At 42.0% G+C, this 19160-nt stretch overlaps 4 protein-coding genes across 5 annotated transcripts; 2 read left to right on the plus strand and 2 right to left on the minus strand.

Moving 5' to 3' along the window:
• The first annotated feature begins 2700 nt into the window (after positions 1-2700).
• LOC130374622 (protein yippee-like 5) lies at positions 2701-5038 on the plus strand. The gene is made up of 3 exons (XM_056581492.1): positions 2701-2906; positions 3023-3193; positions 4192-5038. The coding sequence occupies exons 2-3, from the start codon at positions 3053-3055 to the stop codon at positions 4414-4416; spliced, it is 366 nt and encodes a 121-aa protein (XP_056437467.1). The 5' UTR covers positions 2701-2906; positions 3023-3052; the 3' UTR covers positions 4417-5038.
• A 129-nt stretch (positions 5039-5167) lies between these two features.
• Positions 5168-9374, plus strand: LOC130374621 (CMP-sialic acid transporter-like). Of its 2 annotated transcripts, XM_056581491.1 has the most exons (9): positions 5168-5331; positions 5531-5711; positions 6372-6531; positions 6836-6988; positions 7106-7172; positions 7266-7442; positions 7559-7693; positions 7985-8155; positions 8700-9369. In XM_056581491.1, exons 1-8 carry the CDS (start codon positions 5322-5324, stop codon positions 8119-8121), a joined length of 1020 nt encoding a protein of 339 aa, XP_056437466.1. In that variant the 5' UTR covers positions 5168-5321; the 3' UTR covers positions 8122-8155; positions 8700-9369. The 2 variants fall into 2 exon arrangements, with proteins under 2 accessions (XP_056437466.1, XP_056437465.1); XM_056581490.1 differs by having other exon boundaries at positions 7985-9374.
• LOC130374620 (probable arginine--tRNA ligase, mitochondrial) lies at positions 8622-14936 on the minus strand. The gene is made up of 20 exons (XM_056581489.1): positions 14901-14936; positions 14612-14685; positions 14420-14522; positions 14131-14217; positions 13933-14030; positions 13799-13854; positions 13555-13638; positions 13386-13462; positions 13042-13200; positions 12592-12698; positions 12047-12142; positions 11702-11762; positions 11468-11544; positions 11132-11256; positions 10337-10404; positions 9962-10071; positions 9725-9820; positions 9517-9591; positions 9271-9334; positions 8622-8769 (listed from the first exon to the last, which is right to left on the minus strand). The coding sequence occupies exons 1-20, from the start codon at positions 14934-14936 to the stop codon at positions 8683-8685; spliced, it is 1740 nt and encodes a 579-aa protein (XP_056437464.1). The 3' UTR covers positions 8622-8682.
• Positions 14937-15648: 712 nt separating this feature from the next.
• Positions 15649-18083, minus strand: LOC130374623 (akirin-2-like). The gene is made up of 5 exons (XM_056581493.1): positions 17555-18083; positions 17290-17418; positions 16676-16819; positions 16514-16585; positions 15649-16160 (listed from the first exon to the last, which is right to left on the minus strand). The coding sequence occupies exons 1-5, from the start codon at positions 17730-17732 to the stop codon at positions 16150-16152; spliced, it is 534 nt and encodes a 177-aa protein (XP_056437468.1). The 5' UTR covers positions 17733-18083; the 3' UTR covers positions 15649-16149.
• Positions 18084-19160: the final 1077 nt, after the last annotated feature.

Consider the following 19160-nt stretch of genomic DNA (forward strand, 5'->3'; position numbering starts at 1 on the left):
ATTGTTTTGCAAAACAAACAGAGGGTCGGACAGACGGACGGACGGACACACAGCTACAGAGGATACTATTATGGATACACGAGAGATGCATGGACGGACGCATGGACGTACAGACAGATACTCACCAGTTGATGGAGGTGGTTGAGAGGGCAGTGTCTCGGGCATGGTAGGGCTGTTGCTGGAGTGATGATAGAGGGGAAGAGGCATGAGCACCTCAGTAAAACCTTGGTAGATCCAGTAGCAGTAATGAATACATCACTGTGCTGCCAAGACTGCAGGTGTTATTCAGTGGAATAGAATTACTGCTCACGGAATGCAATATTCAGAATATTCTTCAACACATGCAACTGTTACATATCATTCCTATATATTTAAACAATATAACACGACTCCTATCAGACTTTCATTTGAAAAGGTTAAATTCATGTCAGCGCTTTGTTTTGCTAAATATTATTTCTTGATTTCTTTTGCTGCAAACATTCAAGGTTAACCACAACCTAATCCTCTTTCTCCAATTCAAAACATTTGAAATCAACAACTTAAACAACTGACTGGTGTTCTGTACGGCCACGTTCTCAACTTAACACTAAATCAAAAATATAAAGTCATATGAGTCTAAGCAGATTTAGGCAAGAAAACATTCAAACAAGGTAAAATGAACAAAATTAACCTGGTGTCCACGCGAGCCCCAGCAGCGTAACTGTAAGCAGCGATGAAATCATTCTGGGACTTTCAGCTCCTATCTACTGTGTTGTGTTCAGTCTTCTCCCAGCTGCTCTCACCACTTTTGTGGGACTGCTCTTTATGACGGGCAATTCTACCTGTCAAGGTTACACATATACATTATTGCATAATTACAAGGCTGGGAATTATTACAAAGTTACACATATGCATAATTGCATAATTACAAGGCTGGGAAAGGGGGTGGAGGGAAGAGAGGACTGGCCCAGTCCTGAAACGTAAATGGCCTTAGCAGTTAGCCTGTTAACAGTGACAGTGCATTAAAGGGTCTTAATGTGTATTAACGGGTGATGGTTGAGGGGCAAATAAGGGCATTGTAAAACAGGGTGCTGGAGGGGAGTGGAGGCTCAAAGGTCAAAGATGAACACCAGTCACCGCAGTATCTGACTGACACAACATTGGATCTGCTTCTACGGTTAGTTAGGGTATCTTGGACAACTCCAATGCCAACATGATTGTTTCAATGTGCCTGTAAATAGCTCTGAGTATGATCAGACGACCTAGGCCTGTGTGTGCATTCAACAAGCATGTCAGGCCTTATCAAGACAACTGAGTTACCAGAGAAAGCAGGTTCACAATTTCATCATTTTTTAGTTAAGATAAGGATAAGGAAGGAGCATTAAACTCCTTCCTTATCTGGTGGTTGGACAAACAGTAACAATGTTATTTTAAAAGCACAACTATAATTACCGGATGTATCTATATGATAAACTTATCTATTTCTGCATGGCAGTATGAAAACGCATCAAATAAAATGAATGTATGAGCTATCTGCTAATCTCTGATTGGTTAGCAATAGGTGAGATGTCCCTGACCTCATTTTCACCTCCCTGCCTCAATAGTGAGGAGTCAGGAATCTCACCTGTACCTGTTACAGGTTGTGTCACTACCATTGAACTGTTTATCAGTGAATGGGCCGTACATCTGGAACATTCTGACGGGTGGCCTTGAGGTGTTTTTGTTTGCAGGAGATGACACACAGAGTGCTGAGGAAAGGTTTTGTGGATGATGAAGAAGCAATTTCAAAGGAATGAATGATCGCTCAAGACATGAACATAAGCTTTGTTATCGGCATTGTTATCAAAAATATTTAAATCCTTTTTTATTGGACTTATTAAGGAAGAAATGCAAATTTACCTACATAATATAGCTCTGTGCACACGACTTTGACAAGGCCTTTTTTTTCATGAAAAAGGATCAATAAAATACTTTCACCTTGAAAACCATTATTCGAGACAATGGTCTGAATAAACTAGTTCACTGTTACAGATAAAGCGCGCATTACACTATAAAATGACGTCAGCAATTCTCTGCAGCATTTACCAGGAAAAAAGCAGTCTTAGTAACACATTAATCATTTGTTGATGATGGGCTGGTCGGTAGAAGTGTTCAGATCACTTTATCCAGATCAACATTATCTCATCATACAATATGGTTAAATGTAACAGTCATGTAGCTGGGATAACAAGTGGCCCAGACCTTGATTTATTTTATCTACCGATTATCAATCATCTCTCAATAATGAGAGTTCTACATTGAAAACACTGAATGCAATACTGTATTTCAACTCTGACCATTATGGCTTTATTTGTTGTATTTGCTTTTCTTTTTACACACACACACACACGCACACGCACACGCACACACACACACACACACACACACACACACACACACACACACACACACACACACACACACACACACATCTCTTTGTCATGCTTTATATCCTACAGCAGGGAGCACACCAAAATAAAGTGCATTACAATTTCACGCAATCAATTGTAAAATCTATCACCGTAGTTATTTCTGACATAACTAGTTTTCGGTCAGACTGCAGTGAGAACGCATATGACCTAATCTCTTGCAGAGCAAAAATTGTTGCTCCATCCCCTTTTCCTCCAGCTCGTTCAGTACCCTGCTCCCCCTAGTGGTTTGATAGGAAACGTCCGGTGTCGTCACCGACACCGGATGTTGATCATTTCACATCAGCTGTGTCGAAAAACCAAAACACAATGTGGACTACGGCGACAGTTTAACCTAGTATACAACGGAAAAAGACAGTTCTGAGAAGGAAAAAAAAGTTGACCGAGGAGAATATTCTGACCTGGGACTGAAGACATTTGGTCGGTTGATTTGCTGCCACACCGCCGTCCACATCATCAGTGTGTAACGATATATAGCATTTGTCACATCGTATGCTACGTCATGTGTAACTCGTATTTGTTGATACTCTACGAGACCATGGCTCAATTATAAATGGTTTTGTCTCCCCTTAAAGGTTTGTCATACATTAACTAAGATTGAGAACATGGGACGGATCTTTCTGGACCACATCGGCGGCACTCGGCTGTTCTGCTGCGCCAACTGTGACACGACGCTGACCAACCGCGCGGAGCTCATCTCCACGCGCTTCACGGGGGCCACGGGCCGAGCCTTCCTCTTCAACAAGGTAGCACCACCTTATTGACCCCCAGACTAACCCAAAGCATAGGCTATTCTTAGGCCATTAAATTGGCTGCAATTTATAATACAAATAGGCCATCAAAAATAGAGGAACATAGCATACAGCAATAATAGGCCATAATAACACTATGTCCAACGTTATCAACCATATGCTTTGAGTCCTTAGGTCCCTTCTTCAGGTCACTATTACCAATGTCGATAACTCCATGTGGCTTGTCTGACTAAAATGTATTTTTTGAATACAAAAACAAAGCTGGTGTTTATTTGCTTGAAAATCTGTTTATAGGCAGAGTAATATTAATACTAGACTGCTATCCTTCAAATGTGCTGGGTATTGTAGCCCGCAGAGCTCAAAGAACTCAAAGCTATTTTGGTCAAATATGTCAGGGGATGATGCTGGAAGCTAGGTACATCCATACACATGCTCAAGATAACTATGAAAACGAGAAGACTATTTGCAGTAGCGAGCAGATTGGTTTCTGTGTGGTCAGTAGCCACAAATAATTTCTAACCACTCCTATTCATTAATTTATTCAACCTTTATTTATAATGCTCAGAAGAACCATTGAAAGAGGGATCCTCGTTTTCATAATGAAATTAAAAAAGTGCCCAAAAAAGTCTATTGATTTTTAGGTTACATTGCAAAATATTCCATGAGTCCAACACTAAACGCCATCTGTCCATGATCGGTCCTGGCATGATGTTCCTGAAGCATCAGCCCTTGGAGCCAGTTCAATGTCTGCCAAAGGTCCAATCAACATGGATGTAACATAATATGGGCTTCATAATTAAACAAAGGCTCATGGTTATGCGTCTCTCAGCCAGAGAAGACCAACCGACCTTAACCTAAAGGAGACAGGGATGAACATCGTAACCATCATCAATAAACAGAATCTTTATACATTCTCAAACATTACTATCGTTTTTTCATTTATTTGTATAGCTCTGAGGGAATCACCCCTTTCCGTGTGCCCTGTCCCCCAGGTGGTGAACCTCCAGCACAGCGACGTGCAGGAGCGCGTCATGCTGACCGGGAGGCACATGGTGCGGGACGTGAGCTGCAAGAACTGCAACAGCAAGGTGGGCTGGCTCTACGAGTTCGCCACGGAGGACAGCCAGCGCTACAAGGAGGGCCGCGTCATCCTGGAGAGGGCGCTGGTGAGGGAGAGTGAGGGCTTCGAGCGGACTCCTTCAGACTCCAACTCTTGAATCAGCCAGATGTCTTTTTTTTATTTCTTGTCCTTTTTTTTTGCGCTGCTTCCCATCTAGGTTGTCGTTTGTTTATATGTTAAAGAGTGCGCAAACTGACGGCAGAATAGGTGTTTCAACATGGGCTACTGCAATTGTCCAACCTCTCTCACTTTGCACATGCTGTTACCGTGGTTTGGTTTTTAGTTTGGTTTGGTTGCTCTTGCAAAGATCAAATAACACTTGACATGCTACAGACATATTGTTCAATTTGCCTGCCGGCCCTCTCATTTAACATATACCACGTGCAGAGTAGCACATTAGTTTTGATGGTACGTATTCAATGTTCCACTGGGAAATCTAATAACGAATGCTTTCCATGGCATCCCAAGTGTAGGCGTGATGTAAGATAACCATGTTAAAAGTCAAAGAACAATTGGTGTTTCTTTCTTTCTATTTGGTTTACATTTGCTGATGAATAACTTTAACTCTGTACGACCGAATGTTTTTAAATTGTGTAACTACAACAAAATAAAAATCCTTCAAGGCAAATCTTGTTATTTTCAGTTTTAACATTCCACAGAAATGATAAAAGTACAGCTAAGAAAGCTGTAATTGACAAGTGCAATGTCTTGTGAATGACATGATGAGAAATATGAAATCGTGTGTGTGTCTCTAGTATTATTCAAATTCTTTATAAACGGTTTGTTATCATTAGATTCCACCTGTGCTTACTGAAGTCGGCATTTAAAGCTGTTGGGAAAACAAGCGCACCGCTGGGGCAGGAGGGGGCCCGTTGCATTGTGGGCTTAACCGGAAGTATGCCGGAGAGAGGACAGTGTTACTGAGCAATGTTGGAACATATCGTTCCGTGATTTTTCCTTGTGGAACTTATTTAATTTTCGAGTAGACACACAACAATAACAATGGCCAACGGTGAGTTGCAAACCTATTCAAGTGAATTAGTTAGCTAATTCGTTTTTTTAACACAATCAACGTTCGCGTTATGTTGCATGTTTTTTATTTGTAACCGAATCGTTGAAGTTAAATTGATATATTGGTATCTACTGTTTTCTGCTCTTTTGCATTGCATCCCTTCCTGTTCATTTCCAATGTTGCTATGTTTTGCTGTCAGAGCCGGTGAGTGCGGCGTTCAAGCTGTACTGCCTGTCTGTGATGACATTGGTGGCAGCGACATACACTGTGGCCCTGCGATACACCAGAACAATATCATCAGGGGACCTGTACTTCTCCACCACTGCTGTGTGCACCACTGAAGTCATCAAATTAATACTGAGTCTTGGGATGTTGGCGAGGTTAGAATAACCCTCTTTCACCCCAGTAGTTCCAGTGTGTCGTAATATGTACTGCTGGTATTGGCCAGTGTGAGGCAAACCCTTTACATGATAGTTATTTTTAAATTACTTATAATTGATGTTTGAGAGTCTTGATAAACCTTGAAATGTTTCCTCACAGAAGCTGTACAAACGGATATAAGGGTGTATCAATGCCGGACTTTAGTAATACCAAAGTAAACATTCAGTATCATTAAAATACTTGCCCTACCTGTTCCACAATGTGCCCCAAACCTGTTTGAAGTCTAGCATTGAACAAATAATGGACAACCGCAGACATTAAGGGGATATGTTATGGATTAAAATATATGTTTCAACTGGTATATAAACACATTATGCCCCACAAAATGACATACAATTATCAATACCATATGTTCAAAAGCCTTTTATGAACCTGGGAAGTAAAGAAACATGTTTATTTTCTACTGAAAGTGAAAGCTATGTGATCCGTGTGACCCAAAGGTTAGTAATGACCATAAGCTGGATCTTTAATGCACAAATGGGGCTGGTCTGACATTTAGCCATCAGCAGGGAACTTGCTGAAATTAAATTAAATTTGTCAGCTATAGAATAACGTTTCCACTGATTTTGTTAACATATTGTTTCTTGTTTTTCTGACAGAGAAACGGGAAGCCCCAGTCGGTTGAAGAATTCTCTGGTGGAACATGTATTACAAAGCCCCAAAGAACTGCTCAAACTCAGCGTTCCTTCAGTTGTGTATGCTGTGCAGAATAACATGGCCTTCTTGGCCTTAAGCAACCTGGATGCAGCAGTGTATCAGGTAAGAACCATTACTTATTTGGTTACCACTTGGTTATGGCCGTGGGAACTCTAGGGCTACAACAGCTGGCCAGAATAAATAATTTCAAGATATGGCATTAATCCAAGCGTTTTACAAAAGGTATATTCGAATAGTTCATAGTAAACGATCTACATCTGCATTCACAGTGCGTATCTTTTCCAGCATGAATAACATTCATTTTAATTGGGAGCCGTTGTCAGCGAAGGCCACTGCAGAATCGATGTTTCTTACGTGCATACTTCTCTCACCAAGACATCTCCTTGGTATGTTTGTGTGTGGACAGGTGACCTACCAGCTGAAGATCCCGTGCACGGCCCTGTGCATGGTGTTCATGCTGAACCGCTCCCTCAGCAGGATGCAGTGGTTCTCAGTCCTAATGCTATGCGCCGGGGTCACCCTGGTTCAATGGAAGCCTGCAGAAGCCACTAAAGTCCAGGTAGGATGAAATGGGTACAAGAAAGGGTAAAAGAAACGCCGGAATTTCATTGTTATTGCTAACGTTTCAATTATATAATTCCTGCCCGGGTTTTTGACTTGTGGTCCAACCTTTCAGATCGAACAAAACCCCTTTCTGGGTTTTGTAGCCATCGCGATCGCCGTCATTTGTTCTGGGTTTGCAGGTAAAATACCACACCGACGGAACCTGCTTTCTGATCTGGAATATATCGCATTAACACGTTTGCGCGTCGGGGTCTTGTGCTTGTGTGGTCCAGGTGTTTACTTTGAGAAGGTCCTGAAGAGCTCCGACACGTCCCTGTGGGTGAGGAACATCCAGATGTACATCTCTGGCATCGCGGTCACGCTGTTCGGAGTGTGTGTGACAGACGGCGCCAATGTCATGGAAAAGGGCTTCTTCTTCGGCTACACCCCCTGGGTATGCTTTGTCGTGTGTAAGTGGCCCACTACACACACAGGGATGTGTTTGAGGATGTACCTATCCTTGTCTTCTCCTTTTTTGTGTTTTATATATATATATTTTTAACTATAACCCCCCTCCCGCCCCCAGTCCTGGCCAGTGTGGGGGGTCTATATACCTCGGTTGTGGTGAAGTACACGGACAACATCATGAAGGGCTTCTCTGCCGCCGCCGCCATCGTTATCTCCACGGTGGCGTCGGTCCTCCTGTTCGGTCTGCAGATCAGTAAGTCCTCCTAAGCGCAGCACGGCACCACGCGCCAATGCCATCCAATGGGGCTTTTCATCACCATTTGAACGGCCTTGGAATAAATGCAAATAATAAGACTTAATGTACTTCTATATGTAAAATATCAAGTGCAAATGTAAAGGGGTTCTTAAGTATGTGGCACTTAAATGGTGGGATTGTGTATTTAAGTAATAGATGCCTGGATTATCAAGGCATACTTTTGACTTAAAAAAAGTTGTTTAATCGTGTGTGGATTAAACTAGCATCTCTTACTGTGCTCTCTCCCAGCGGTGACCTTTGCTTCTGGAGCCATGATGGTGTGCGTGTCCATCTACCTGTATGGCCTGCCCAAGCAAGAAGCAGCCAAGCTGCCCCAGTACAACGCTGACGACACAGAGGTCAAACAGAAGTTGATCACTGTCTGAAGGGGTTGGGCCTTGGAGGGCCTCCAAAGGAATGGTATTTTCTTGATTTGTATTCTATTTGCGTCAACGTTCAGGCCGATGGTCACGTACAACAGATGGAGGCTAATGTTAAAATTACATTGATTTGTGGTGACTTGTAAATACACTGGCTTAATGCCAGGCCACTGCAGTCGATTTAGAGGGTCCATGTGTTGAAAGGTTAGCTGGGACTCAGCCACTTCACGATAAAGCTGAACACTATTGTTGAATCACTACTGTTGAATCAAGGCTTTCATTCTACCAGACTGTTAACGAGTGCCCAATCACAACGGACTGCATGTCGGCTCATATTTCTATTGTACCTTTTGTCTACTTTGATTCTGTGATTTCTTAATGTTTTGTCAAGATCGATTTCCTTTCTTTTTTAAACGTAGAGCAAATCAAAGCTTTGATTAAAGTATATAACCACCAGAAAGAAAGGAGTCCTTTTGTTACACTTAAATAAATGAATGAACGGAGGAATATGTTTTGAATGTAACATTTTTATTTACAATGATCTTTGAAGGTTCAGTCTGAATAGATTCACATTTTCTCCACAGGCTTAATGCCCAGGATCCTCATTCCACTGGCTAGGACTGAGCAGGCACCGCTGAACAGTCTTAACCGGGCCTGTTGAAATACAAACAAACGCCAACGTTGAGTCACTGTGGCTCGGTGTCCCTCTCGTGTTTTGTCCCAATGGGACGATGGGGACAGTAAGCGTCTCTGCCATCTGTTACTGAACAATATATTCCTATTTAGTTGTTCCATCTGGAATCTCTGTAATAGTGCTGGCCTATGGTGTCCCTTTTAAGAATAATAGAGAATATTTATTTATATATTAATATTTAATAAATATATAATATTTAATAAATATATAATATTTAATTAAAACAATTGGTTGGTAGCTACATTTATGCTGGGAAAATATCAAGAATTGTTAGCAAATTCGATAATGTGTACAAATAAATGGAAACAAACTTCAAAAGTAAACTTTTGTATATAGTGCATTTTTCTCAACGGACCAAATTGATCGTGAGAAAAGATGACTCATGAATGACACTGAACCCGACCCTTTGTTCAACCACTCCCATATAAGTGTACAATAAGGTATGCAATAGACAAGCTCACCTGAGCCACGTCGTCAGGGCTTCCTTTGACTGGCAGCTCCCTGAGGGCAGAGGCCACCAGGTGACTGGACAGACGGAGCACAGATCCATTCAGGGAGTGTAGATGGGTACATTTTGCAATCACATCCATCATAAGATGACACCATTGACAAGATTTCCATCATAAGATGACACCATCTGTAGTCTTCTATCAAATACAATGCACAATGGAAACCCGGAGAACGGGTTCAACAGCATGTACGCTCACCTGAGCTTGGTTAGGAAGGTGACAAGGTGTCTGGGTTGCAGGTCTCGATTAGACTGGTATAACACCTCATCAAAACTGAAGGAAAGAGACACCAAAATACACTAATGAATAGAGATGCATCTATAGATCATTGAATGATTCGCAGATCATCAAACTCCCATTGAGGGGCTTGAATGTTCTTGGCCCATGAGCACACACACTTACTTACCGGAGAAGATGCTGCAGGATAGCAATGCTTCTGTGCTCCAATAGGAGCGAAGGATCAATTTCCTTGGCTGCCATAGTGCTATTAGTCCGTATCAAACTGAAAGACACATTGTCACAAATCACACATAACTGATCCAACAGTAACTGGTTTATGAACACCTGCATCCTTATCAACAACCAGTTGGGGACAAACTTTTGTGCACAAGTACTGTTTAGGTGTTTCAGAGGTGGCTGCTACCTTCGTAGGCGTGCGTGTGTGTACTGCAGGAAGACTCCGGTGTCTCCCTGGGCCTGGAGAATTCGGTCCCAGTCAAACCTGTAGTCTGCCTCCAGCGGGCCTCTAAAGTCCTGAATGGAACGACACCTAATCAACCAGAGCCCAACACAAGACGCACACCACAGATCTCTGACCTATTGCCTGAACAACCTACGAGCAATATCAACGACAACCCTGTTGACCAATGACGACGCGGGAGGCGAGTCAGGTGGCACTACATGTGGGGGTTTGAGAAGTGATCATGAGCAGTCGAGCTCAGCGCATATGTAAAGGACGACCACAATTTAAAAGCATCCACAATATTCATCCCACTTATTTGACGGTGTGTGAACCTACTTGAACTATGAGGGCGCTCATCCCAACCTTCTCCGCCGTGTCCCCGGGGTCGGCCATTTCCTTGGTGGCTGGTGGATACATTTGGAGACGGTGAGGGACAGGGATGATTCTAGGTTAACATCCGGGGCTTAGCCCAGAGGGAAAAGGAAATTATCCCTCTGGGCATACCAAAAAATTATATATTTTTTGTCTGCTTTATTGTGCATGCCAAATTTTTCATAATGCTTAACCAAAATAAACAAAATACGCTGTTTATTATAGCTTTAAATAGCTACCTGACTGCTGTACTGATTATCCCCAAACATCTAAAGATCCATTCCAGTTATTTCAGAGTATAATAAATACAAGGGAGACAGACTATATATATATATACATATATATACATATGGATGGATGGATAGATAGATAGATGGATCTGACTGGGGATAGTTTAGGTTAATTCACTTGAGGTGGTAAACAGTCTGGTTATCCTTCTAAACAGTTTATCTTTCCAGAAGGACTAGGCTACTTTATTTTGAGATGTCCCTGGAAACCCCATGTTTCTTTCTAAATAACTAACTACCATTAGTGACTAGAATCATTGTATCACTTCTACATTGTGCGAAATCTTGTTTACTCCGTGTGGAGTGTGTGTGGTGGAGGGCTGGTGGGGGGCAGCCCGCCATCACCACACACACCGAGGGAGAGTTCTGACACGCTGGTACTGAACACCTGCTTGGACTGTTCTATAACTAAACTCTGCTATAAACTGTTTTTTTTTGTTTCGTTTTCTATCCAAGGAAATATAATTTTTACTCGTTGCCTGCTGCATGTTGTGGAGCATCCGGGCGCGAGCCTCGTCAAGGACGTCCTCCAGAAACACCACCTCTCCTCTCCTGGTGCTCATGCCCTGGACCAGGCCGAAGGACACGTGCCGACAGCTGTGCGCACACACACACACACACACACACACACACACACACACACACACACACACACACACACACACACACACACACACACACACACCACACACACACACACACACACAGGTCACACTAACCCTGATGGTCTGCTGGTCAGCATTAGCTTGGTAGAGGCTTGTTTTGTAGCGGTGTGGTGTGGGGACATGACAGTGTGTTTTCTCTCTACCTCTCAGCCCAAGGATGTCCCATGAGGCGTAGGATGTGGAACAAATGCAGAAAGTGATTCTGTTGGCTTTTGTCTGTCTTCAAAGGGAAAAAGAGAACAATAAAAATACAATCTAATTATGTTTATGTTTCAAACCACATTGTGGACATTTTAGCCTTCGAAAAAAAACACATACAAACACACACACACACACAACCGCACCTACTGGACATTCAAGCACACATGCATGCTTACCACATAAATCATCTCATCAAAATTGAACTTTTCCTTGCGGTCTATAGCTGCAGCAATATCTCTGCAAATACAAAACAAACAAATTCCAATATAATTAAACCAAATCATCAAGAGCACAACCTCATAAGCACATGTCTATGTCCAAGGATACTTTCAATACAGACTTATCTCTCATTGGCTTTGGTTGTTTTGCATAAATTAAGTGAGCGGGTTGTTGAACATTAAACTTTGTGACTGCTTTATACTTGAGTGAAGTAAAAAGTGAACATAAACCGCATTCTCAAAAGTGTGCGTGCGTGCGTGTGTGCGCGCATGCTCTCCCATCATTGGGGGACCGCCACCGACCTGGTGATGTAGAGCGAGGTGCCGTCACTACGTAACACGGTAGAGCAGCTGGACATGTCACCCTCTGCGGAGACGTCGACCACACTAGTTCCCCTCCTGCAAAACACACAATATGAACCCGGCATAGGCCGTCTGTGAATCGTCTAGGAGTCTACGGGAAGGATGGGAGGGATTTCATCTTTTGTAAGATCAATTCTGATAACAGATCTGATCAAAGCCTGTTGCGTCCTCTGGTCTATCATCCCATTTTCAGGCCAGTAACATCATGCAACACCAAGTTCTTGATTTTTGTGCGTTTGATTACCCACACCCCGTCGATATCCTCCCGTAATATCAACAACCCAGTCAAGTAGTTCGGTGTCTAAGGCAGTCTGTTTGTGTATCGGGGCCGTACCCTTCAACAGCCTTTAAAAGAAATCCCATAATATATCTGCCGCTGATAAACCAGCAACAATGTACTATCCTCTAAGCCCTGGGCCTCATTCATTCTTGTATTTAGTTAGGAACGACTCTGTGTGCCTGTGAACGGTTCCACATGAACCTACTCTGTGGTCTTCAGCAGGCCGCGGGTCTGGAGCAGCTGCACCACCTCCCGGGCCTGCTCCTGGTGGAAGGACTCCCCGGAGTAGACGTCGAAGGGGACGCCCAACCGCTGAAAGGTGTTAAGGTCACAACTCCATTCAAGGGGGGGAAGAAGAACACATTTGACTGTATTTGCTATAATGATGTTATCTCGCCTCTCTGCTTCACTTCTAAACAATACATGGGTCACAACTGATTCAACACAAATACTGAGGGAATGTTTCATCGTAGTTTTACTTCAAGGGAAAAGGCGGTCAGGGCATTTTAATAGATTCAGGTTTCACTTGGAAAGGCATCCTATCAAGGAAGTAAGGAAGTAATTTTGCAGGGTGTGTTAAACCACTCTCCACCTGCCTTTCCAGATCGGTTATAAACCCTTAATTGACCCCAGACCTTGTGCGTTGGACATGTACCTTGTAAACCTGCTGGTACTCCTTCACTGTAATTTCCCTGAATTGTTGCCATAGTGACATGGCCTGGCTGTCATGCTGCTCCAACTTCTGAAAGAATTCTCTGGCGGCCAGCTGGATTTCCTTATCGTCCTCTGCTTCTTTGTTTGCTTGAACATAGACCTTGATGGTAAAGGACACGTCACTCACACGCAAGACACCTAACTGCCACATTGTCCTTACTGGGAAATATCCATTCAAGTAGGATTTTTGCAGTATATATGATAACACATTAATAACAAATACATAAAACACTAACATTCAATACTGAGGGTGTCAAATGCTCAGTAAAGCCATGTTCAACTCACATCAAATAGATGTTGCAAGGGATTCACATTCAATTTTTCTTGGCTTCCAAATTGTTCAAAGCCAGCCCCAAGCAGACCTGAAGCACGACAAAGGAGACCGTTATAATTATGGTTCCGGCTTTGAGGATATAGAAATATATCAAAGCAGGCATTTGTGTTATTCCCTCACCAAACTGCATGCCCCAGTCTCCAAGGTAGTTCATTCGAATAACATGGTTCCCAAGAGACTCCTTGAGGTTGGCGATGAAGTTACCTGGACATACAGTATAGCAGATTAATATGAATTTACTATCCACTTTAAATTCACAATGTGTAATACTTACAAAACCCGGATAGATCTGTAGTCAGTTCTGAAGATTTCAATAATGTTACCTACAACTGATATATTGTACAAATAAAAGAAAATTGCTCACCTATGATAGTTGACCGCAAGTGTCCAGCATGAAATTTCTTTGCAATATTTGGAGAACTGTAGCATGAAATACAAATATGGGTTAAACATCTAAGGGTGTGTGTGTTCGTGTGTGTGTGTGTGTGCAAGGTATACCTAAATTCCACCAGCGTTTTTCCTTTCTTGACAGTATTGAAAAGTTCACTATTAAAGCCGAACTTTGCATCCTCTTCTCCAAAGGGCTCCAACATTTTCTAACACCAATATTAAGGGCATGAAAAGTTTTCAGTGTGAAACAGAAGTGAGAGTATATTTGTTTCAGTTTTATATGAAAGGTAAACAAATGCAGTATACCTCCACCAGAAGTTTACGGTGGACTTTGAAGGTGATCATCCCACCAGGTCCTGTCGATATTTCTTCCACTACATTGTCCTTATTCAACTGTGCAGGAAAGTATAAATAGTTAAGTTCGATAATAGTTATTGAAAATGAGAATGTCTAGCCTACTAAGATTATATGGTGTTAGGCCTATATATTAGAGGGTACATTTTAGTAATATACTACAAAAAATTATGCGGGGGTATGTATGTTCATCCGTGGGATAATGTAGTCAACCTGCTACTCGTAGGCTATATGCTCGAACCTCATTGGCCAGCGCTTCTGCCTGCAACTGCGCATCTCCGTGTGACGGTAGGATGCCTTTCATCCGGAGCGTACTGACCGGCACTCTGAAATCAGGAGATTGACTGAAAAATATAATAGATATTTAACTTTAGGGAACATGGTTATAATAAGCTGAGCTGATTCGGCGAGATAGCACATACACAAACATTACCGTTTCTTTGAAACGGGAGCAGCATGAAGGGCTGGAATGAAGACATCTTCTGGTTGATGCAATGTCCTTGCCAGCTATTGATAGATATCAACGATTATTATAAACTATAACTACTACCAGAATATTAAGGATCTTTGTTGAATAGATACAATTAGACAAAGTACAATAGTTATTCGTGACAACATAAGCCTCATACAATCTAATCATAGGGCTTTATTGAGTTTCGGACACCTATTGCAAACGTGCACATGCACCACACTATTTCACAGCAACGTCCCCAAGTAAATACCTTTGCAGCAATGCTTCTTCTAAAGAAACAAGCCATTTGCGCAAAAACTACATTAATAATCACACATTTTAATGTAGCTTGTTTGACTATGAAAGGCAACCGGCTCAGCTTCAACGTGATATTTCCTCTACTTCCTTGTTAACTGCGCCTCCTTCTCCCCCAGCCAATTAGAAGGCTTCGTTTGCTGACGACACCAAGACATAAAAAAGGGTTCGCTTGAAATGGGCTCCGCCGCAGCTGAAGTGAACCCCCACATCCACACCACTTTATGCCATCTAGTGACTAACAATCATACCATCCATTTTCACTTATTGTAACCATCAAAAAAAAAAAAAAGACGTAGCCCTAACGATCAGCTCAGATTATTTTAAAAAACATTTTTTGGGATATATTTTTCCCATTAGTATGTTTAGAGTAATCAAGAGGAAGGTATGCAGGCTATGACCGAGGGCCGGAATCAAACCCGGGTCGCTACGTTCAGGAATGAGCCTATACGGTAGTATTATTTTTCAATAAAGAAAATTGACTTAAGTAATCCTTCAAATAGTGTGCTTTGGTACCGTCACAAAATAAAATGTACACCTAAACATCTTGCCAACTAATCTCATTAAAGTCACTAAACTAAAGAGCAAGTAAACATGACACTACTTAACTAACACATTTGTGAAAAGAATTTATTTAACTTGAACCAATGTCTCAACACATTTAGCAAATAAATTGATATTTTGATAACCAAAACAAATGAATACAGTGTATACAAAACTGAATTCCAGTAATTTCCATACATAATGAAACAATTCTTGAAAAGAAAAAACATTTCTCTTGTCCAGTCTGAGGGGTTTATTGATCCGACCACCCATGGGTGACCAATCCCTTCTTTAAAATGTACATTAAGAGTAGCTATACAGGTAAGATCACTTCTGCAAAACAATCAACTTTGTCAGGGAAAAAAAGCAATGCATGTAGCAGGTGGCCTTATAAGAGGCATCGAAACAAAGCCAAATAAATAGCAACACGGCAGTAAAAGAGGCCATCGGTTAGAGAGTCAAAGGTCCATTCAACGGGTAGACAGCGGGAAGCCCTCCTCACACTAGCTGCGATAGCAGATGTGGATGCCACTGTCTGAGGCTGCAGACAGTGCGTCCACATACAGGCAATATGGCACAGGTAGGAGGCACGTCCAAGCAGACCCAGTTCCCTGGAGTAGCTCGCAGCAATAGGTAAGGTGATCCGCCGTCACACAGCGACCTCAGGAAACATCTGAGGGACAAGACAGAAGAGGAGCATAGCACAGGTCAGTGTTGATACCTTGGTACGTCTCATTTAATTTAAGGTGTTAGCTTAATTTATTGCACAATTTGACTTTAATATTATGGCAATAAAGAAAAGTAAATCATTATTTTTATTATCACGATACTAAGGATCCAGCATCCATTCTTCAAGGTCTTACATTCAATTAAATAGGTGTAATGTACAGGCTACATTTCCCTAGCAGAAATAAAATCATTATCATCGAGTGTCACAATCTGCATTTAACTTTTGTTAATGTAACATTTGTTGTTTTCGACATACTGTTGTCTACCCAGAATTGTGTTTATCACATAACTACTTACAGCTAGCAGGCTGCTCTCCAAACCGTCGCATCAGCTGGTCATGTGTGAACTTGACAAAGGCGTCATATTGCTCTGGAAAAAAAAACACAACATGTGAATAAAACTCGTTCAAGCTCCAGCGCTTTACGCATCTTGGTTTCTCAAGTGGCGTGCCAAGTATACCTGCGAGCTTGGAGGTAAGGATCTCGTTGTACTCCTCACGGATCTTCTCCTCCCGCTCCTTCAGAAGCCGTTCGCAGATCATGCCCACCTGCCTGAGGGAGAACAGCGGCTGCTCTCTCCTGCTGGGGGACGTGGAGCAGCTCCCTGCACACAGCCAATGGACAGGGTCACTACAGGTGTGTGGCTTCACTTCGTGCAACATCGGCTGGATAAAAATCAATGTCGTTTTGCCAAGATGATTTCATATCAAGACCTCCATGGTCCGTCTCCCTAAATATTAATGTCCCGTCTATGTATTTAATTGTATGTTACATGGGATTTATTTGGTTTGTACTGTGTGCATCTACAGGATAATGTGCAGATGTATCATGTACACTAAAAGGAACCAGACATACTAGGAGTTGCGAAAAAAAAATCGTTGTAAATGATTATATCCGAGACAACCATTAGTTAAGAGGATCTCGTCGACCATTGGCAGAAGAGATATTCTGTTGCAATGGAATCTGTGTGACCAACATAGTTTGATTAGGTCACAACATCAGACATTTTGTTACATCCCACAGCCCAACCCAGGCTGAGGTAGGTCTTCATGGCCCTCAGCGGTCTGTCGTTACCTGACGATCCACTCGGAGCACTCTGGAGGTCCACGGGACAGCAGCCGTCCGCCTGCTGCGGAAGGCTGTCCAGGTGTCGGCGCTTCTGCAGCCGCTTGTACTCCTGCTTGATGTTGTGTAGGATTTGTTCTGAGAAATCAAGTCATCGTAGACATATCAATTAGTCGCCTGTCCATCTGGCAGATAACGCGATCGGGCAAAGCAACGTCTAATACCATGGGATAATTAGTTATAAGCATGATGTTTTGTATGAAATGCTCCCTACCGGTTGTAAGTCTGGAGGAAACCACTTCTCCAAATGGCGAAGGCTCCATACGCAGATACTTCTGTGGCGATGAAGTGGAAGCAGCTGTGATCGGGACGCATCTCCTCCTTTTGGGTGATGCCGGGCTCATTAGTGGATCGAAATCCATGGTCCTCTTCAGAGTAGCACCACAAGCCATTGTATCGAGAATTATCCTAAAATATGATCAACAGAGAATGCTGTGAGCCAACTGCTGTCCCTAATCTAGGCCGAGTTGTTGCTCTTTTACGAGCTAGCGTTAGCTTGGTAAAGATACAGAGCTTCCGGCGTCAGCGCGATACCAGTTTTTCTCGCCTTGTACTATCTTTCCGACAACTAATGTTGCAGTACACAGATTGCTAAGTTTAAGATTTAACTGTCTGTGCTGGTTGACTTTGTAGAAATAGCGTATGGAATTAGATGACAGCAGATGCCGTGCTACCGATTCAAAACGACCGTCCAAACATAGACAAGCCTTTTCGGTTAACTTGTACTGGGCATGCGCAAACACGGAAGTCGTGTCGGTACTTGATGTTTTTTTGTTATAACCATTATGGTCACTTGCGCTTGGTTCTAGAAAACGAACTACACATCCCACAATTCATTGCTGGGCCTTTTAAATTGGGTCTGTTTGAAACAAAACAAAAACAAAAGTTTCTCTAAACGTTTGTGTCGTCACCGGTTTTCTTTCGAGAATGCTATTGTAAAGGCAGTACTATAGCTTATATAGGTACTGTATTTTTTTTATATTCATTTAGGTAACATAGACAGAACAAATGTTGAGCTATTGTTATTATTATGGATACATTTTTATTTGGCTACTTTTATGATTATGATTATTATCGTTATTATTGTTTGAATTTATTGATCGCTGTCATTTGTTATACTAACTGGCCTTACAATTATGTATCCTTATGTTCAAAGATCGCCTGATAACACATATTTAGTTGGTAATAAACAACATGTCTTTAATCATAAATTCAAATTACAAACACCTAATGCTTGTAGCCATGTCAATGATTAAATAATAACATATTTTTAGCAGCATAATCACGCAGTTTATACAATAAACACACTGAAAAGTCAAGACAAGATTATTTATTTCACAGTTTGTAATGGCCTAGCCCATCGTTTACATGTAAAAATGTATCATTTCACAAAGGCCTACCTTTACCAATGTATGCCTACAAACAGGTAGCCTGAAATACTTGTTCTTCTGTCATGGGTCGGAAAGAGGAAAAAGTCTCTACGACATTACTATATATTTTCCTCAACTGTAAACACACGCGTGCAATTATCAGTCAGATTGTTTTGGTAGTATTTAATACTAAATGGATACAAGTTGGCCGAATGTGACCAAAGTGACACACCGGCAGTGTGTATTGCAAAATCTGTGACATGTGTTTCACATTCGCTAAGTTCGCTAGTTGATCCATCGGCCACATATTTTAGAGAGAACTGTCCACATGGGGGCGCCAAAGATGTTCCACATGTTTTGCGGTGGCTGCTCAGCTTCCCTTCTGTTCTTTCATAATTATATTATGTAAAACGAATATACACTGTGCGTTTTGGTTTTACCCGCAATTTG

Source organism: Gadus chalcogrammus, chromosome 21 (genome assembly GCF_026213295.1).
Source record: "Gadus chalcogrammus isolate NIFS_2021 chromosome 21, NIFS_Gcha_1.0, whole genome shotgun sequence".
NCBI lineage: Eukaryota > Metazoa > Chordata > Actinopteri > Gadiformes > Gadidae > Gadus > Gadus chalcogrammus.

What these genes read in the sequence shown, in the direction of transcription:
- LOC130374622 (XM_056581492.1), top strand. Translation starts at nt 3,053, where the DNA reads ATGGGACGGATCTTTCTGGACCACATCGGCGGCACTCGGCTGTTCTGC. An exon ending in GAGCCTTCCTCTTCAACAAG is followed by an intron (nt 3,194 to 4,191) that starts GTAGCACCACCT and finishes CCTGTCCCCCAG; the next exon opens with GTGGTGAACCTCCAGCACAG.
- LOC130374621 (XM_056581490.1), top strand. An exon ending in CAGAAGCCACTAAAGTCCAG is followed by an intron (nt 6,989 to 7,105) that starts GTAGGATGAAAT and finishes CCAACCTTTCAG; the next exon opens with ATCGAACAAAACCCCTTTCT. An exon ending in CTGGGTATGCTTTGTCGTGT is followed by an intron (nt 7,443 to 7,558) that starts GTAAGTGGCCCA and finishes TCCCGCCCCCAG; the next exon opens with TCCTGGCCAGTGTGGGGGGT.
- LOC130374620 (XM_056581489.1), bottom strand. Translation starts at nt 14,936, where the DNA reads ATGGCTTGTTTCTTTAGAAGAAGCATTGCTGCAAAG. An exon ending in CAGAAGCGCTGGCCAATGAG is followed by an intron (nt 14,218 to 14,419) that starts GTTCGAGCATAT and finishes TTTCCTGCACAG; the next exon opens with TTGAATAAGGACAATGTAGT. An exon ending in TTGATGAGATGATTTATGTG is followed by an intron (nt 11,545 to 11,701) that starts GTAAGCATGCAT and finishes TTCCCTTTGAAG; the next exon opens with ACAGACAAAAGCCAACAGAA.
- LOC130374623 (XM_056581493.1), bottom strand. Translation starts at nt 17,732, where the DNA reads ATGGCTTGTGGTGCTACTCTGAAGAGGACCATGGATTTCGATCCACTA. An exon ending in TGCTCCGAGTGGATCGTCAG is followed by an intron (nt 16,820 to 17,289) that starts GTAACGACAGAC and finishes GGCTGTGTGCAG; the next exon opens with GGAGCTGCTCCACGTCCCCC. An exon ending in CCTTACCTCCAAGCTCGCAG is followed by an intron (nt 16,586 to 16,675) that starts GTATACTTGGCA and finishes TTTTTTTTCCAG; the next exon opens with AGCAATATGACGCCTTTGTC.